At 39.5% G+C, this 15,971-nt stretch overlaps 2 protein-coding genes across 2 annotated transcripts in view; one reads left to right on the top strand and one right to left on the bottom strand.

Moving 5' to 3' along the window:
- Positions 1-594: 594 nt before the first annotated feature.
- GPR33 (G protein-coupled receptor 33) lies at positions 595-1,617 on the bottom strand. The gene has a single exon (XM_060004717.1). The coding sequence runs from the start codon at positions 1,615-1,617 to the stop codon at positions 595-597; it is 1,023 nt and encodes a 340-aa protein (XP_059860700.1).
- NUBPL (NUBP iron-sulfur cluster assembly factor, mitochondrial) overlaps positions 1,512-15,971 on the top strand; it is a 294,693-nt gene continuing 280,233 nt past the window's right edge. Inside the window, exon 1 of the mRNA XM_060004721.2 lies at positions 1,512-1,590. The gene's annotated coding sequence lies outside the window, so the exon portion shown is untranslated. The remainder of the gene's footprint in view (positions 1,591-15,971) is intronic.

The raw sequence follows: 15,971 nt of genomic DNA, 5'->3' as shown, positions 1-15,971 counted from the left end.
GGATAAACAAAATGTGGTATATACATATAACAGAATATTATTTAGCCATAAAAAGAATGAAGTTCTGATACATGTTACAACATGGATGAACCTTGAAAACATTATGCTACGTTAAATAAGCCAGACACAAAAGGAGAAATATTGTATGATTCCACTTACGTGGAATATCTTGAATAGCAAATTCATAGAGATAGAAAGCAGATTGGAGGATATGAGGAGCTAGGGGAAGGGGCGGGGGGTAGGGGCGTGAAAGAGGAGTTATTGCTTAATGCGTAGAGTTTCTCTTTTGGGTGATAAAAATTTTGGAAATGGATAGTGGTGATGGTTGCAAAATATTGTGAATTTAGGTCATGCCACTAAAATGTACAATGAAAAATGGTGTTATATATATTTTACCACAACGAAAGTAAAAAAAAAAAATCACATTTGCAACATCACCCATCACATTTTACAGCCCTTATAATATTCATAGATCTAACTATAATACAGCCCAGGTGTCTCTCTAATATAGGGATTATATTATACAAGAGTTGAGGGTCTGTCTCTGGTGATATCATTGACTAAGAATCCATTCTTTTCTCTGGGATCCAGAATTTAAATATCGGCTTCTGAATTTAGGTTTTGTGTCCTTTCTCCCGAAGAATCTTCACTGAATGTTGACTCAAAAAGAGCAAGAACAGACTTCTTGAAAACCTTTCTGAAGTTCTCCCCAGTAAATAGGTAGAGTGTGGGAGAAAAGACAGTATTGAAAGAAGTAGTTATCACTGTGAGTATCAGAGTCAACTGGAAAAGTAGTGATCTGTCCTTAGTGAGAATTAAACCTTGGTATACATGGTAGGGCATCCAACACACAAAGAAAGAGATAACGGCAGTCATCATGACTTTGAAGGGCTTGTTGGATTTGAAGAGGCTCCTCTCTTTCATCTTTTTGGCTACTCTTTCATAACAAAAGGTGATGATGAGGAAAGGCAGAAGGAAGCCCAGCAAGAAGCGGCTGCTGAAACAGGCTACATGAATCCATTTTCTTAATGTTTGCATCTTTTTGCCTTCCCAGTTAGTAGACACAGCATAGTTATTCTGGCAGGTCACTCTTCCTTTATGGTCATCATGTACCTCCCTGAAAACCACATAGGGCATGCTGAGGGCAGTGGCAAATATCCAGACTCCCAAGATGATGCTGGAAACCCAGCGTGGGGTTCGGTGCAGCTGTGACCACACCGGGTGAAGAGCGAGAAGATAACGATCAATGCTGATGGCTGAGAGGAAGAAAACAGAGGCAAACATCCCTGCAGACAAAATGCTATTGAAGACCTTGCATGTGGCCATTCCAAAGCTCCAGTGATTTTCCTGAAGGTAGGAGATGGCCAGAAATGGCAAAAATAATGTTGAAATAAAATAAGAGAGAATGAGATGAAAATATAAGAGAGTATTAACAGTCTTTTTCATTTTGAATTTTAGCACCCATAGGTAGAAACCGTTGGTGATAGTGCCAATTATAAATGATGTGAACAAAAGAAGTGCAACAATCACTTTTGAGGCAGATGTTGGAATGTGAATGCTGTTTCTTATTGAAGTAGAGGCATTGAGCAGGTAATCATTAGAGTTGATCAGATCCATAATTGGAATGAGAAACTGAAAATAACAACAAAAAAGAAGCAAAAGAAATGGTTAAATATAGAAATTAATATAGTAATTTTTGCATATTCATAGTCAAAATGACAATATTTTTAAAATGACAAACAATATTTTTACAATAATGCAAATCAGATATTTTTCTTTTATTTTGTGTGAGGAATTAAGATCAGATTAATTTGGGCATCAAAAATAGAAATACTACAGATGCAATGAAATTAATGTGAAATAGAAATAAGTTTGGAATATTCTCACTTCGTTAAGTAATTAATTTAGGCAGCTAAAAATATCCTATTTAGGGAATTCTCTGGCAATCCAGTGGTTAGGACTACACGCTTCCACTGCATGGGGCACGAGTTTTATCCCAGGTCGGGTAATTAAGATCCCTTGTGGGGCTTCCCTGGTGGTGCAGTGGTTGAGAGTCCACCTGCCGATGCAGGGGACACGGGTAAAAAAGATCCCATGTGCCACCTTGGCTCAGCCAAAAAAAACCCCCAAAACTTCTATTTAGACATTAACCAGAAGTCTGACCCTTCTTGATGGGCACAGATTCTTGAATAAGTCAGTGAAGAATCAGTTTTACTTGACTAAGACTTGGTCAAGGCAATGTTAATAACGAAATTGAATAACAAAAATGACAACAATGGCTGTAAGTTAGTAATCATAGGGAGCTATAATTAGATTTCTCCATGAGCTAATTATATATAGTAAATGCTATTACCTAGTATCCTAACACTCAGCACATAACAGTAAGAACTGATATTCATACAGGAGCCCTTCGGCACCGTAAGATTGTGAAGTACCTTCAAAATCATCAATGAAAGAGGAAAGTGTATGGTAGAATATAGCAGTAGTTCTTTCTTACTTGGGGAGGGGAAAGACAGAGAGGAGTCAGGGAACTGATATTTATCCAGTACTTGTTGTATGCAGGAAACTTCATATAAAAATAATTTCTTTTTTTCCATACAAAGGCAAATGTTTAAACAGAGGAGAAAGTGAGGCTTACAGGGGTTAAATTTCATATTCAACATCTCCCACCACACCTCCACTGTGGCAGGTGGGGAACCCAATAAATGTTTTATGTTACTTCTTTGAAAACTGGTAATTCATGTGTAGTGTATTTTGATAACGCTCCATGAAATGGAGTATTTGATTATCCAAAATATCCCATTTCTTGAATAACTGCTCCTATAGTATTGAAAATATAAATGTGAGAATATTTTGGAAAATAGCTATTATAACAGAGTCACATCAACAAACTGTTTTTTGATAAATTGGATAAAGCAATGGAAATTACTAATGATTTTGTTCACTAATCAAAAACATCCTAAGAATATACAGAGAGAAGAAATAAAATAATTGCTATTGAAACCATAACAACCTTAATTCTGCTGGCTAAGGGAGTTGCAAAAATTTCCCCCGAAGTAGAAAAATGGTTCTCTTCAGGAAGATATCTTGGTAGTCTGTTTGGGAATAAAAAGTGAAGTTTTGGGACATGTAATGGATAGGCAATGATTAGTGAAAGAGTGGGAGCCCAAGGAAGAGGCTGGGTGAAGGTCCTGGGACCATGAGAAGAGGGGGAGGAGGGAGGATGGTCTTCAGAGAGGGGCCCCAGGAAAACACAGCAGGAGGCAAGGAGGCTTGCAGAGGAGGAAGGGTCAATGAGATATTGAGAAGCAGAGATGACACGGGATTTAAAATAAGGAATGTCTAATATTTAATTTGAATCCATTTGTTATGGTTTGACATGGTGTAATGTCTCCCTTAACCTCATTAATCACAACTTCTTGTGTTGGTGGTTGCTCTGGGGAATGGAAAGAAAAGAGCTTGTGTTCCCTATTTGGGAAGGAGTAGGATGGAAAGAAGAGGCCAGTAGCGGGAGGTGAGATGTTAATGAGATGATATGGTGGAAACTGTATAGACATTGGGGCTGGAGTAGACAAGGAGAAACAAAATCCCACGGAGGATTTCTGATACTGTGTGTGTATGGCCTGTGTGTGTCTATTTGTGTGTGTATATGTGTGTGCGTGTGTGTGTGTGTCTGTAGTCTGTCCATATATCTGTGGTGCATTTGTGTGTATGTATGTGCATATATGGTGTGTGTCTCTGTGGCGTGTGTGTATCTCTAGTGTGTGTATAAATTCATGGGGTGTGTGTGGAGCTGTGTGTGTGTATCTGTGATCTGTGCAAGTGTGGTGTATTTGTGTGTGGTCTCTGTGGTATCTGCGGTCTGTGTGTATCTATCTGTGCAGTGTGTATACGTGTAGTGTTTGTATGTCTGGGTGTGTGTGTGTATGTGTATGGTCTCTCTGTGTATGTGCATACGAGAAACTGAATTATAGGGAAGATTTTATTAAAAATTGTGTGGCTGAGCTCTGTATAGAAGGGCATCTGAAAGTAATGCAGGACTTGAGCAAAAGCAACACTGGTAGTCGTTCTGAAGAGCGTATAAAGCTTCCTAAGAACTTTGATTTATTGCACATGACCAGGAGATTTCTTCATCCTTAAACATCTTTTAAAACACTTTTGAAGTACTTGCTTATAAATTAGTGGGGCAGAACTGGGGCTCTGGCATTCCACAGAAGTGGGTTTCGATCCTACCTCTACCACTTAAACAGCTCTGTGATTTTGGACTCTTAACTCTGAGCCCCTTTCACCTTGTAAACCCCGGTGACTTTTTATGAGGACTAAGTGAGATATAATGTACATGAACCACTTAGCTCCCTTCATGGCACATATTAGGCATTCAGGAACTTTTTACCCCTTAGTTTGCTCAACTTGTTTTGGTTTTATTTGGCCGCATTGGGTGGCATGCGGGATCTTAGTTTGCCCGACCAGGGATCGAACCCTCGAAGCCACACCCCCTGCGGTGAAATCGTGGATTCTTAACCATTGGACCACCAGGGAAGTCCCCTCGATTTGTTATATTAAGGCTAGCAAGAGCCTCATTTTGCCCTTTTAATGTCATATTTCTTTCCTTCCCAAAGCCCCCTACTGAATTCTAGAGTACCACCAGGGATTTCTGAAAAAATCTAAATGTTCATCTATAGGGGCAGAGGCTGTCAGATTTAGAGTTATTTTGAAACCTTGCTATAGTGACAGCTTTGGCACAAGTGGCTTTCAGGAAGACCCCTCCTGGGCTTGGGGACATCGAGCTACTATGGGGGAGGGAACCACAAGAACCTCGGGAAACTGATCTGGAGAAAGCCTAGAGAATCTATGCAGATGATAGCTGTAGGATAAAGCTGCTTGCTCAGGAATCTTACCTTGGAGTTATATCTTCATGCCAGATGGTCTTGGGAAGGCCAGAGGGACTCTATATATCAGCAATCTCCTCTCCAGGGACAGAGGCAAAAGTCAGTGACACTTTGCCTTCATCTCATCTGCCTTTCTTCTTGCTGATGCTACTCCCCAGCCTCGAGCCTACTATTTAAATATTCAGTGACTTCTTGTTGTTTCCCTGTTCCTTTTTCTGCGGAATGTGTGCTATAGAGGCGTAGGTAGAGAGATGAGTACTTCTTCAAATCATTTCTCCATTTCAAGGAAAGATTACAAAAATTCCATAAACAAAGTTATTCTATTTAAGTTATTCTGTTTAAGTGCTGTTACTCCATAACAAAGCTTGTTTCCAGTGTTAAAACACTGATTAAAAATTACCTTCTCATATTTGGTCATCCCACCAGGCACCCAGTCTGCCTCGATTCTAGCATGTTTGTTAGCATATGGATGCATGGTGTTGGGTACATAGGGAAGTAGTAAATATCAAGCATGGAAAAAATAAAATTTGGAAATGAGCTACCTAATCCTGCTGGAGAGAAAATGATCAGAAAGGAAAACTCAAATATTGAGTTTCACAGTGAAATGGAATGTATTATAACAGGCCCAAAACTAATCTTATTTAGTTTGGGAAGATGAGGACTGACGGGCAGAATGATCTGCATTTGTGCAGTTGTTGAGAATGGCTGGAAAGAGCACAGAATTGGTTACCATATCCTAGAAGACAATCGCATTATAAGAAAATCCTACAACACAGGTAACACATTTATGAATTGACTGAGCCCTGCATTTTCTATTTTCCTCTCTCTAATCCACCTCTGAAATTTTTAGGATCAGCCTCTGTGCTGACCTCCGTGTCCTGATTTCTTTCCTGCTTGCTTTCCTCTTCATCTCTGCACCACCAGTGGAGAAAATACATCAAAACTGCTGTGTGGCTCAGCAGTGAAGCTCAGGAATCTGTTATTTAGGTTAGACTTAGAATTTTAAAGCTTTCATTGCTACTATAGCTTTTAAAAAATAGGCTTAAATTTTAGTTCTTAATTCATTTGGGGCTATGACCTTCAACCTAAGAACTGATCTTCTTTGCTTCAAGTTAAGGATAAGTTTTCAAACTTGCTACTGCCTTTTAAAAGCAATTTCTTGCCAGGTTTTCATACCCTTTGAGCTAATTCACAGACTTGGAACAACCTGAGATATTATTTGATCCAAACCCACTAATTTTGAAGATGAGCAAAGTGACACTTAGAGAGGTTAAGTGATTCACAGTAGGTTTTCACCAAGAAAAGAACCAAGGACTCCTTCAGCCGCCCTGTACTATTTCATTGGTGCAAAAAGGGATTTGGATCAGGTTCTTCTTCCTCCCTCCTCCCCCTTATATTTCCAAACTCTACAACTAGTAAATTTTGTAAATAACAAATATATTTTGGACTAGTGTTTAATTCCCTACCCCCACCCTCCACCAAAATATGCACAAGGGCTAGTACCACAATTAGATAGCCTAAAATTTTGTTCTTCCATTACTCCCCTCAGAAATACTCTCACTAGTGAGTATTTTTATCTAATAGGTAATTAAACCAATGGTATTAACTCTGTTGAGAAAGACGTAGACTGTTTGAGGAAGGAGCTTCTCTTCTGTGGCTTTGGTGATATGACTCCATTCATTGTACTTTTCATATTTCAAGATAAGTGCAGTGGTTTCAAGAGAAGAATTCATGGAAATGGAAACTGTTTTATGTGGTTTGGATGTGATCACAGTATGAAACAGATAGAAATGCAGAAGCAGATAGAGTTGCAAAATCAAATGCTTGAAAGTCTAGGAACTCACAGATGCATGTAATTTTAGAGCTAGAGGGGACCGAGGAGTTAACTTCATCTAATTCCTGGTGCTATAGGTGAAGAGACTAAGACCCATCGAGATATCTGAGAACTTGTCCTAGATTCCATTATTAGTTAATAAAAGATTTGGGGCAGAAATAATGTACACTAAAAATACTAATGAACTGCTTATAGGCACTATATTGATTGCACAAACAGTATAGGATAGAAAACAAAACTATAGATATAAATTCTACCTCTTTTACTTACCATATATATAACATCTCTAAGTCTCAGTTTCCTCATTTGTGAATGTAAAAAAACGAAAGAAAACACCACTCCTGAGTATTCTTTTGAGGATTAATAATTATTACTAAATATTATTAAGAATTATTAATAATAATTATTTGATACTATAAGTAAGGACTTAGTGCCTGGCACATGGTAGGTATTAAATACATGATAGTTAGTATTAATATGTAAGCTGTATCAGAGAACACTAGCAAGCCCGGTGGGCTGGAGCAAATCTCCAGGCAGTGCAATTCAAGAAACATTTATTGAGTATTTATTTATTAAAAATTTTTTTATATCTTTATTGGAGTATAATTGCTTTACAATGTTGCATTAGTTTCTGTTGTACAACAAAGTGAATGAGCTATAAGTATACATATATCCCCATATTCCCTCCCTCTTGAGCCTCCCTCCCGTCCTCCCTATCCCACCTGTCTAGGTCATCACAAAGCATTGAGCTGATCTCCCTATACTACGCAGCACCTTCCCACTAGCCATCCATTTTACATTTGGTAGTGTATATACGTCAATGCTACTCTCTCACTTCATCCCAGCTTCCCTGTCCCCCACGTGTCCTCAAGTCTGTTCTCTATATGTGCATCTATATTCCTTCCCAGCCACTAGGTTCATCAGTACTGTTTTTTAAGATTCCATATATGTGCGTTAGCATATGGTATTTACTTTTCTCTTTCTGACTTACTTCACTCTGTATGACAGTCTTTAGGTCCATCCACCTCACTACAAATACCTCAATTTCATTTCATTTTATGGCTGAGTAATACTCCATTGTATATATGTGCCACATCTTCTTTATGGACATTTAGGTTCCTTCCATGTCCTGGCAACTGTAAATAGTGCTGCAATGAACATTGGTTTATGACTCTTTCTGAATTGTGTTTTTCTCAGGGTATATGCCCAGTAGTGGGTTGGCTGGGTCATATGGTAGTTCTGTTTTTAGTTTTTTAAGGCACATCCATACTGTTCTCCATAGTAGCTGTATCAATTTACATTCCCACCAACAGTGCAAGAGGGTTCCCTTTTCTCCACACCCTCTCCAGCATTTACTGTTTGTAGATTTTTTGATGGTGGCCATTCTGACTGGCGTGAGGTGATACCTCATTGTGGTTTTGATTTGTATTTCTCTAATGATTAGTGATGTTGAGCATCTTTTCATGTGTTTGTTGGATATCTGTATATCTTCTTTAGAGAAATGTCTATTTAGGTCTTCTGCCCATTTTTGGATTGGGTTGTTTGGGTTTTTTTTTGATATTGAGCTGCATGAGCTGCTTGTATATTTTGGAGATTAATCCTTTGTCAGTTGCTTCGTTTGCAAATATTTTCTTCCATTCTGAGTGTCGTCTTTTCGTCTCGTTTATGGTTTCCTTTGCTATGCAAAAGCTTTTAAGTTTCATTAGCTCCCATTTGTTTATTTTTATTTCCATTTCTCTTGGAGGTGGGTCAAAAAGAATCTTGCTGTGATTTATGTCAAAGAGTGTTCTGCCTATGTTTTCCTCTAAGAATTTTATACTGTCTGGCCTTACATTTAGGTCTTTAATCCATTTTGAGTTTATTTTTGTGTATGGTGTTAGGGAGTGTTCTAATTTCATTCTTTTACGTGTAGCTGTCCAGTTTTCCCAGCAACACTTATTGAAGAGGCTGTCTTTTCTCCATTGTATATTCTTGACTCCTTTGTCAAAGATAAGGTGACCATATGTGTGTGGGTTTATCTCTGGGCTTTCTATCCTGTTCCATTGATCTATATTTCTGTTTTTGTGCCAGTACCATACTGTCTTGATTACTGTAGCTTTGTAGTATATTCTGAAGTCAGGGAGCCTGATTCCTCCAGTTCCGTTTTTCTTTCTCAAGATTGCTTTGGCTATTTGGGGTCTTTTGTGTTTCCATACAAATTGTGAAATTTTGTGTTATAATTCTGTGAAAAATGCCATTGGTAGTTTGATAGGGGTTGCATTGAATCTGTAGATTGCTTTAGGTAGTATAGTCATTTTCACAATGGATTCTTCCAGTCCAAGAACATGGTATATCTTTCCATGTTTGTATCATCTTTGATTTTTTTCATCAGTGTCTTATAGTTTTCTGCATACAGGTCTTTTGTCTCCTAGGTATTTTATTCTTTTTGTTGCAATGGTAAATGGGAATGTTTCCTTAATTTCTCTTTCAGAGTTTTCATCGTTAGTGTACAGGAATGCAAGAGATTTCTGTGCATCAATTTTGCATCCTGCTACTTTACCAAATTAATTGATTAGCTCTAGTAGTTTTCTGGTGGAATCTTTAGGATTCTCTATGTATAGTATCATGTCATCTGCAAACAGTGACAGTTTTACTTCTTCTTTTCCAATTTGGATTCCTTTTATTTCTTTTTCTTCTTTGATTTCCATGGCTAAAACTTCCTAAATTATCTGGAATAATAGTGGTGAGAGTGGGTACCCTTGTCTTGTTTCTGATCTTAGAGGAAATGCTTTCAGTTTTTCACCATTAAGAATGATGTTAGGGGCTTCCCTGGTGGTGCAGTGGTTGAGAGTCAGCCTGCCAATGCAGGGGACACAGGTTCGTGCCCTGGTCTGGGAAGATCCCACATGCGGTGGAGTGGCTGGGCCTGTGACCCATGACCGTTGAGTCTGCGCGTCCGGAGCCTGTGCTCCGCAACGGGCGAGGCCACAGCAGTGAGAGGCCTGCGTACCAAAAAAAAAGAAAAAAAAAAAAAAAAAGAAATATCAGCTAGCACCTAAAGTACTATGCAAAGTATTAAAACATGGAAATGTGATGAGTAACTAAGTGTCTAGTCAAGTGGGGCTGTTGGGAAAGACCTTTCCATAGGTGACATTTAATGGGATTGGAATGACCTAAAGGAGACAACTGTGCAGTGATTAAGAGGAGAGCATTATGCTGTACCTAACTCATTTTTTGTTCCATGTCTGTTTCCTCCTATTGACCCTTTTCTACTTTCTACGTGCTCTCGCTCTCCAAATTGGGTCTCCCCATTTATTAGAATCTTTGGCTCATGACCTTCCAACTTCATGCCACGATTTATAGCTTGGATTCTCCTCCTTGGCTGGGTCCTTGTTGTGATAGCATTCCTGGAAACAGGAATTCATCTTTATTCAGGAGACTCTCTCCTGGGTTCTGTCTGCTCACGGCCTTATTGGATAAGATGTACCACATCAGGCTCCAGATCCTCCCCATGTTTGAGAATTGCAGGTAGGATGTATCTGGAGGAGAGGCAGAAAGTGAGGCTGGGAAGTTGGTCTACGTTTTGATTATGAAAGGACTTGGATTCAGGCTCAGCCTTGGGGGAGAAAGGTTTGGGCTTTGGAGCACAGGTGGAGAGATGGACTTTTGACAGGATGATAGAGTCAAGGGCTTGGATAGATTTGTTTCTCTGCAAACTCAGACTCAACGTAGTCTGCTGAAAGTGAATAGAGGAAGGGTGATGGAAAATAATGAAAATTTAGAATTTCCTATGGAAGTAATAAGAGACACACAAAAAATTATTGAGCTATGTTAAGGGTCTATTTGAGATTAGGGATCATTTATTTGTGGGTTCCCCCTAGGAACGGGGAAAAATACCTCACTGTGCAAAAGTAAAATTATGAGCTACTTACTCTTACATTTACTTCCAGCCTGGGTGTAGAAGAAGCAGATTGTCAAAATATTCTTGGCTGATGGTTTCCATGCTAATACTACCAGGAGAGGAGGCCAGCAGGGTTGAGAATGCTGATAAGAAAGTAGCAGAAGTGATATTTCTAGGGGTTTAAGTAGAATAGGAAAACCACCATGAGTTTGACAGAGGGAGAGAGAGGGTGGAGTTGAGGGACTGGAGGTCTGGTGTAGGCCTAGTAGTGTTTATATGAGTATAGAAGACTGTGGTTGAAGTGGGATATTGGAATTTTTAATGTTCAATGTGTGGCAGTTCTGTTTGATGGTAAAATCTCTAGAGTGTGGCAGAGGAACACAGGTAGTAAAGCAGTCGTTGGAATCAACATCCAGAAACTTCAAATTAAGGTATTGGATGGTCTTTATCCTAAGAGCATTGGAAATCACTGAGAAGTTTTAGGTAAGAAGTGATATGGTTATGGTGGTAGTTTAAAAAGATAGCCTGGGGCTTCCCAGGTGGCGCAGTGGTTAAGAATCCACCTGCCAATTCAGGGGACACGGGTTCGAGCCCTGGTCTGGGAAGATCCCACATGCCATGGAGCAGCTAAGCCCGTGAGCCACAACTGCTGAGCCTGCATGCCACAACTACTGAGCCTGCGTGCCACAACTACTGAAGCCTGTGCCTAGAGCCCATGCTCCACAACAAGAGAAGCCACAACAATGAGAAGCCCGGGCACCACAATGAAGAGTAGCCTCCACTCACCCCAACTAGAGAAAGCCTGCATGCAGCAACGAAGACCCATTGCAGCCAAAAAAAAAAAAAAAAAAAAAAAAAAAGATAGCCTGGCTTTTGAGGTGGAGAATGGGTTGCTGAAATGTGAGAGTGACAGTGGGAAGACCAATTATCTCAGTTTGGGTTCAGCCAGAAGTAGACTTAGAGCAAGTAGTTTTTTTTCTGAAATGATCTCAGGAAGCCCTGGTAAGGGGTGGGGAAGGGAGATAGAGATGGACAGAAGCAAATGAAGGGTGAAGTATTAAACAAGATACAGCTGTGGGTAATTAACGCTTAATTCCACTGAGGAACTCTGGGAAACGGTGTAGAACACATACCCCTGGGTTACCTCACCCAAGGGACAAGGAGCTTACCTCACCCAAGGGACAAGGAGCTTGGGTATTTATACACGAATTCCTGTCAATTTTTGGTTTATGGATGCTCCCAGAGGGTGTTAATTTCTTGGTACTTCCTTTTTCACACATACGAGCAGCGTGGGACCCTTTGGCCAGAGAAAGTTTTGAGGTTAAAAGAAAGTAGATCCTGGAAGAGGAAGTTTGGCTAACAAGAACTGACACGGTAATAACACGTAGTTGTGGGTTGGCATCAAAGAGGATCTGCTAAATCTGTTCAAAAGACTATTATGTTAGTCCAGGCAAGAGACAAAGGCAGCTTGGACCAAGTAGTGGTGATGAAGATGGGGGAAAGTGAAAGGATTTAGTAGGTGCATATATACTTATGTGCACATGAGTTTCATGCTTTCCATTTTGTTAACCATATTTGTAAAGATTTTACGTTTCTGATCCCCTTTTAAGGTAAACTGTAAGCTAAAGATATCCCAAGAAGACAGGAATGAAGTCTGACACTCTTACTCCCGATTCAGGTTACTAACTACTGAAAGGCGAAAAATCTAAGGCAGTGCTGTCCAATAGAAATATTACGCAAGTCACATTAAAAATTTTCCAGAGCCACATTTAAAAAGTAAAAAGCAATAGGTAGAATTCGTTTTAATGATGTATTTCATTTAACTCGATATGTTCAAATATTATAGTTTCAACATGTAATCAATACAAAATTATTGATGAAGTAATTGCATCCTTTTTCGGGGCACTAAGTCTTTAAAATCTGATGTGTATTTTACACTTAAAGCACATTTTAATTTGAACTATCCACACTTCAAACAAGTGCTCGATAGCTGCCATATTGGACAGCGCAGATCTAGGACTTAGTTTATTTAAGAAATGTGTTCTTTTACAATGTGTTATAAATAATAATATTATAAATAAATAGTAGAAGGAAAATATTTTGCATTTAAGTATTGAATGTTAAAACTAAAATGGACTAGGCAATATTAATATGGTTTCTGACCCTCCTCCACTCTTATTATTTTGAGATTTCCAAGTTAAGTGAGAGATATAATTTTTAAACTTAGTATAGGTTTCTACTAATGAGAACTAGACAACTAGAATGACAACTTCCTTAACTTTTTTGATCTTAAAATAGCTAGTAAGGGTGGCTTCCTGAAGATAAATATTTCTTACTGTTTGCTATTTGGACAGGAAATCCTCTTTAAGTTTTTGATATCAAAATCAGTCTTTTTACGGCTCATTTTACTTGCATGTCTCTTAGGCAGTATCCTAGTGCCCTCTCTTCCTTTCCTTATTTCAAAAACACAATTATCAGAAGGTAATATAAGACTGGAATTCAGAGTTCCTTGTCTTATGAATCATGTTTCTTTTCTTTCTCCATCATCATGATGGAAATGAGACATTTTTATTGCTCAGTAAGTGAAATAAGGACAATATAAAATGGTTGTTGACTGAGATTATGAGCTAATAATATCAAAGGTCCAGAGATACTTAGAGGAATGTAATTAAATATTTTAATATACTTATAAAACTGCATCTTTTAAGATATTCTTATGAAAGCCATAGTCAAATGTGGCTTACTTATGTTTTTCTCTGAATTTGTGCATACAGACAGTATAAAAACTAAGGCAACTCAGGCCTACAGAGTCATCATTAGCTATAGCCAATTTGGAGGTAAAGAGTTTACTACTGCCTACCAGAACCTTATTTTCATGAGGCCTTTAGGAAGTATAGGGTAGATTTCTTTACTTATAAATAAAGCATTCCTCTGAGGAGCCTGGGCCACTGCTTAAAGGGTAATCCCAAAAAATAATCTAACAAAAGAGTAGAAAAAGCTTTGGAGCTTTCGCTTCAGATGTACTTGAATTCAAATCTTATACTTTTTTTTTTTATAAGATACAGCCTCCGTCCTATCACTTAGATTCTCTAAGTTTCAGATGTCCCCTATTTATCTTTTTTTTGGCTGCATCAGGCCTTAGTTGCAGTAAGCAGGATCTTTGTTGTGGCATGCAGGATCTTTCGTGGCAGCAAGTGGGCTCTTCGTTTGGCGCGTGGGCTTCTCTACTTGCCCTGCATGGGGCTCCAGAGCATGCGGGCTAAGTAGTTGCAGCACGCAGGCTTAGTTGCCCTGCGGCATGTGAGATCTTAGTTCCCCAGCCAGGGATCGAACCCCTGTCCCCAGCATTGGAAGGTGGATTCTTAACCACTGGACCACCAGGGAAGTCCCTCAGATATCCCCTATTCATTTTAAAGAATTTTTTAAAAAGTTTATAGCTCACTAGTTTTTTAAAAAAATTTTGTTTACTTAATTTTTTGGCTGCATTGGGTCTTCGTTGCTGTGTACGGGCTTTTCTCTAGTTGCAGCGAGCAGGGGCTACTCGCATTGTGGTGCACGGCCTTCTCATTCTGGTGGCTTCTCTCGTTGTGGAGCATGGGCTCTGAGTACGCGGGCTTTAGTAGTTGCAGCATGTGGGCTCTGTAGTTGTGGCTCGTGGGCTTAGTTGCTCCGCAGCATGTGGGATCTTCCCAGACCAGGGATCGAACCCATGTCCCCTGCATTGGCAGGCAGATTCTTAACCACTGCACCACCCTGGAAGTCCTAGTTTTTGCTTTTGATGGTGGTATATACATCTAAATATGTATTACATTTCTATAATAAAGGGACGCACTATACATCCTGTTTGGTAACTTTTTCCATTTAATAATATGTTATAAATGTCTTTCATCTCAACAAGCTAATATGTTAATAAAGATATATATCTACATAATCATTTTAATAGCTATGTAATTGTCCCTTGCAGGCTATTTTGAGGATTATAGTATGAGATAAAATATGTGACCATAACAAGCATTTAGCAATTTAAAAACAACTAGACTATAAATGGAACTGAATTTCAGATTTCATACAAACAGCCTGCAGGCTGACGTTTTCCCACCTATCTTTGCTAGCCAGCCACCATCATGCAGGCAGTCTCCGGCTGCCTTCAAGCAAGACCTCCACATGTAATTGCCTCATACATCAGGACCAGGAGCCCCGTGTCTCAGACATCCCTGGAGGCACCAGAACGAAGGTGGCACAAGAACCTGCATAGAAGTTGTAGGTCACAATGACTTTGATGGAAGATCATGGAATATTGAGGCTCTAGAGAGAGAAAATGTATATTATACTGGTTCAGGACCCGGAAGGACAGGAGACTCCCAGAGGAAAGAAACACTTAAAGGATAGCTTCTCAGATCAGAAAGTTCACTTTCATTTCTATGAGGTTCTTCATTTCTAGCACCCTAGCAGTGTTTGTTCTCTTCCTTATGGAACAAAATTCAGCTAGTGACCTCCCACTTCAGCGAGATTATCAGAACATGAGGAACACTCCAGATTCCTATTTGAAAATATGTGTTCCTCCTACTACATTTCTAGGTTTAAAATACTCCCTTTAACATTCCAAGAATTATTTTTGTAAACAATCTTGGCTGCAGTTCAAAATACTGTATGTAGCATTTGGTAGACTAGTTCATAGTCCCTCTCCGAATACCAGTTGACAGAAACACTATCAGATGGTCTGGGATAGAGACAGATCCTAGGTCATATCCTAAGTCACTTGGAGCAGGGTCTAAGAGAGGAAATTTGAGGTCTGTTGTTGGCCATTCCTCCTTCAGACTACACTTCTTGAGAAGGACACTCTGAGCTGTGGGTGCTGGTGTAGAGCCCGCTGGGAGGAGGGTTGCATATTTGGCATCTTATGGTGCTGTCCCAATGGCTTATCCAACTAAGTCAATTGAGGTCTCAATTCTTCAACAGAGGAAGCTGTAAATGTTGAAAGAGAGCATTGGTCATATGGTCAACTATATTGCTATATATCAAGTAGTATGGTGGCACTGTAGATAGAGAAGTAAACAAGACAAGAGTGGTTCAGCTATTGGGGAGCTTCTGAATTAGTGGGGAACACAGGACGTATGAGGCAAATAGTGACAACTGTGTTTAGTGATGTAAAGGGAAAATTGACGTAGACTGGGAGTCAGGGAGATTTCCTTGAGGGAGTGACATTTGAGCTGAGACTTGAAGTTAGGTGAGTAATGAGAGTGGGGAACTGATGTTTCCAGCAAAGGAAACAACTTGTGAGAAGGCCCCAGGTATGAGTGAGGAATTCAGTAAGGCTAGAGGGCAGAGAGCTTGGGAGAAGGATGGGGTAGGAGATATGCATAGGACC

Source organism: Delphinus delphis, chromosome 2, assembly GCF_949987515.2.
Source record: "Delphinus delphis chromosome 2, mDelDel1.2, whole genome shotgun sequence".
Taxonomy (NCBI): Eukaryota; Metazoa; Chordata; class Mammalia; order Artiodactyla; family Delphinidae; genus Delphinus; species Delphinus delphis.
This window is presented reverse-complemented; position numbering and strand designations above follow the sequence as displayed.

Bases quoted from the DNA above. Each gene is read 5' to 3' on its own strand.
- GPR33 (XM_060004717.1), bottom strand. From the start codon at position 1,617: ATGGATCTGATCAACTCTAATGATTACCTGCTCAATGCCTCTACTTCA.